Source organism: Zingiber officinale, chromosome 7A (assembly GCF_018446385.1).
Source record: "Zingiber officinale cultivar Zhangliang chromosome 7A, Zo_v1.1, whole genome shotgun sequence".
NCBI lineage: Eukaryota > Viridiplantae > Streptophyta > Magnoliopsida > Zingiberales > Zingiberaceae > Zingiber > Zingiber officinale.
The window spans coordinates 139,344,907-139,348,194 of NC_055998.1; the positions used below are offsets into that span (position 1 = coordinate 139,344,907).

General features: G+C 41.6%; 1 protein-coding gene across 1 annotated transcript; it reads left to right on the forward strand.

Annotated features, from left to right (window-relative positions):
• Positions 1-564: 564 nt before the first annotated feature.
• On the forward strand, positions 565-1,780 carry LOC122002853 (non-specific lipid transfer protein GPI-anchored 14-like). The gene is made up of 3 exons (XM_042558205.1): positions 565-1,139; positions 1,240-1,311; positions 1,434-1,780. Exons 1-3 carry the CDS (start codon positions 773-775, stop codon positions 1,586-1,588), a joined length of 594 nt encoding a protein of 197 aa, XP_042414139.1. The 5' UTR covers positions 565-772; the 3' UTR covers positions 1,589-1,780.
• Positions 1,781-3,288: the final 1,508 nt, after the last annotated feature.

Below are 3,288 nucleotides of genomic sequence, written 5' to 3' on the forward strand. Positions count from 1 at the left end.
CCTCATCAATGACTTTAGAAAACGTCACAATTATCCTCCTATCCCTCTTCTAAAATCTTGTTTTGATCATTTTGGAACTTTGTGAAATGTGTTATATTGTTTTTGATCTCTAGGTCTTTTCTTCTCCCTTAGTAAGTTTTATCTCTTTACCATTGTGGTAAGAGTCCCACCACTATTAATTCTACGTGCTAGTAAGTTAATGTGCACCTTGTCCCTTTGTCCCCTCTCGTCCTTTCGAAACATAAAAAACAAAAATAAATGCTTGTCGATCGAATTCAAACCGTCCATCCAAAAGCATCCTCCAAATCTAACCCATTTATTACAAAACCAAGCACGATAAGATTCTCTACGAGTAGCTATCGGAGACCTACAAATTTATGTCCAAAATAGGACGACATTATTCTACTTGTAGTACGACGACATTAGGACGATCCGAAATCCATAAACACTTGATGGAATCAAGTCACGAGATCATGAAGAAGGCTAATAAATCAACATATAGTTAGTTGTCTCTACCTCCTCTTGTTGTCCCACAAACCCACATGTCCTAATTAGGATAAGCAAAAGTAAGAATGCTTGTCTGATCGAGCGAGCCGGTCGGGCTGAACGAGTCGAGTGAGCGAGGCAAGTAGGTTAAATTAGTTAGATTGAGTTAGTGAACCGATTGAAAACCGGCCGGTTCAACTGACTCGCCCACGGTGTTAAAGGAGGGAAGCAGAGTTGCTCAAGGACCTTCACTGCCGACGACCGACCGACCTCTTTCCAGCTTCTCATGGCGACCAACGTGGTCTTTTCCTCCTCCTCCTCTGCCTCCCTCGCTCTTCTGCTCCCGCTCCTCCTCCTGTACTCGTTCTCTCTGATCCTCCCCGGCGGCTCCGACTCCGCGAGCGACTTCGCGGAGTGCGGCAGCGCCCTGGTGGGATTGCAGACGTGCATCAGCTACGTGCAGGGGGCGGCCGCGGCGCCGACGCCCGACTGCTGCGGCGGCCTCAAGGACGTGCTGGCGCAGAGCCCCCGGTGCCTGTGCGTCCTCATCAAGGACCGCGACGACCCCCAATTACCCGTCAAGATCAACGTCACCCGCGCCCTCGCCCTGCCCGCCGCCTGCAGCGCCGCCGCCAACGTCTCCAAATGCCCCAGTCAGTAGCTACGCCGACACTTTTTTTATTTTTCCCTTCCTTTTCGGAATATCTCGCAATGTATTAAACTAACGGCCGGATGCTCGATCTCTCGGCGCAGAGCTGCTGAACCTGCCTCCCAACTCCCCGGAGGCGCAGGTGTTCGGGCAGAGCGCCAACAGCACCATTCAAGGTGAGTGACGAGCATCGACATTATAGCTCACGACATGATCCAAGTGAAATCTTTGCCTTTTTCAGCAGTTTTCCTCTCAATCCCCTTTTAATTTCCAAGCGTGTCTTGTTTTGTTACGGCAGCAAAGGGCAACTCCACTGCGAGAACTGGCACTGGGACGGGCAATTCCCCTCGTCCGACGGCAGAGACCAGCCAAGGAGGGAGAGGGTGGACAGTGGAGAGGGAGGCGGTGGCAGGTTGTCTCCTTTACTTTGTGCTGTTTCTGGTGGCCACTTGAAGTTGCTGCTTAGATTTTAGATCTTCTACCGTCAATTATTGGAGGCATGCGTGTGTCATTGATTAGTGTGGATCCAAAAAGGCTTTATTATCTTTGTTCCTGCCGAGTGGAGTTATTGCTTGGCTTTACTTTCCCTTTGCGCAGTGAGCAATATGAGTGTGTTGCTAACAAAGTACTTATTGGTTATCATCATGGATTCGAAGCCGCCTTAACTAACAGGAATCCTATGCGCTATTTATTACCGGAATTAGTTATTAAATTATCATAAATTTGACATTGAGGGGGCACTGCTATTTATTATCGGAATTTAGTTATTAAATTATCATAAATATAACAGGGATCGCAAAGTGATGCGAGAGGGTCTTGTCGAGGCAGGTGTCTTCTTGTCGTCCGATGATGATCAAGTAGATGACGGACTCCTTGCTCAGCTCTGTTTTCATTGATTTCGAAAAACTTTCTTTAAAAAAAACAGGTAAATCTGTTAAGGTAACGGTCCTCTTAATTTGGCCTATATATATATATATATATATATATATATATATATAAAGGTAGATCATCTACTTTAGTGGTCTCCCTAGTGTCGGCCCCACGGATATGGAGGGAGGTTCATGCAGGTACACAGACCATAGGTGCATGGCGGGATAAACTCTAGGTCGTCAGTTCCTGAGAATCGACCCCTGGTTATTACGCCAGAGATATCATGCGCCCACCGTCTGCGCTACGCCCTGGGGACTATATATATATAGAGAGAGAGAGAAAGAGGGGGGTAAGTATAGATATATAGATGTTAGGTATATGGTAGGATAAATCTATGTCGTCAGTTCTTGAAAATTGATCCCTAATCATTATGTCAGAGATATCGTGCATTTACTGTCTACGCTACACCCTAAGGACGAAAAACTTTCTTTAGAAATTTGAGCTGATCAACCCTTCCAGCTAGCATCCAACCATGGTGTCTGATTTAGGCTCCTAGAAATATTTAAGAATTCGACCCTTTTTAATCTAACATAAATGCAAGTTAATATTACGACCAGTAAGTATTCCGTAAAATTAAGATGATAAATGAATCGAACGCAAAATTAATTAAATAAATAAATTTAAATAGCTCATTAAACTAACTGAATAAGATTGTATATATATATTTATATATATGTGTGTGTGTTTAACTTGTTAATTTTCTTGAATAATGTCCGTGAACAATGTTTATAAATAATGTTCATCAATAAAACTCTTATCAACATACAAAATAAATAAAATTATAAAATAAACAAATAAATTTGTATCGCCAAGTTCAATAATCAACTAAACAAGCTTAAAATGTAAAAGTTTCAAACAATCAAACAACTTTAAATTGAGAGTTTGATAACATCTAAACGAACTAAGTAAACTTAAATAATAATTTTAACAATTTAATTTATTTTAGACTCAACTTGATTTGACTCGATTATCTTATCAAACATGCTTGCTTGAATATTGGTGATAATGATTTGAATTGAGCTGAATAATATGAAAATATTGATATTTGAGTTTGAGCTCGAAAATATATATGATATTAGAAGCTCAAAAATACAAATAGTTTTGGCTCGAGCTCTATTCGAAATAAAATTTGAGCTGGAGTTCGACTCGAATTGTTCAAATCTTAATTTGAACATATTCGAATTATAATTCGAAATGCCTTAAATTCAAATTCATCAATTAGA

Bases quoted from the DNA above. Each gene is read 5' to 3' on its own strand.
- LOC122002853 (XM_042558205.1), top strand. From the start codon at position 773: ATGGCGACCAACGTGGTCTTTTCCTCCTCCTCCTCTGCCTCCCTCGCT. The intron at 1,140-1,239 runs GTCAGTAGCTAC...CTCTCGGCGCAG, and splicing joins CAACGTCTCCAAATGCCCCA to AGCTGCTGAACCTGCCTCCC. The intron at 1,312-1,433 runs GTGAGTGACGAG...TTGTTACGGCAG, and splicing joins CGCCAACAGCACCATTCAAG to CAAAGGGCAACTCCACTGCG.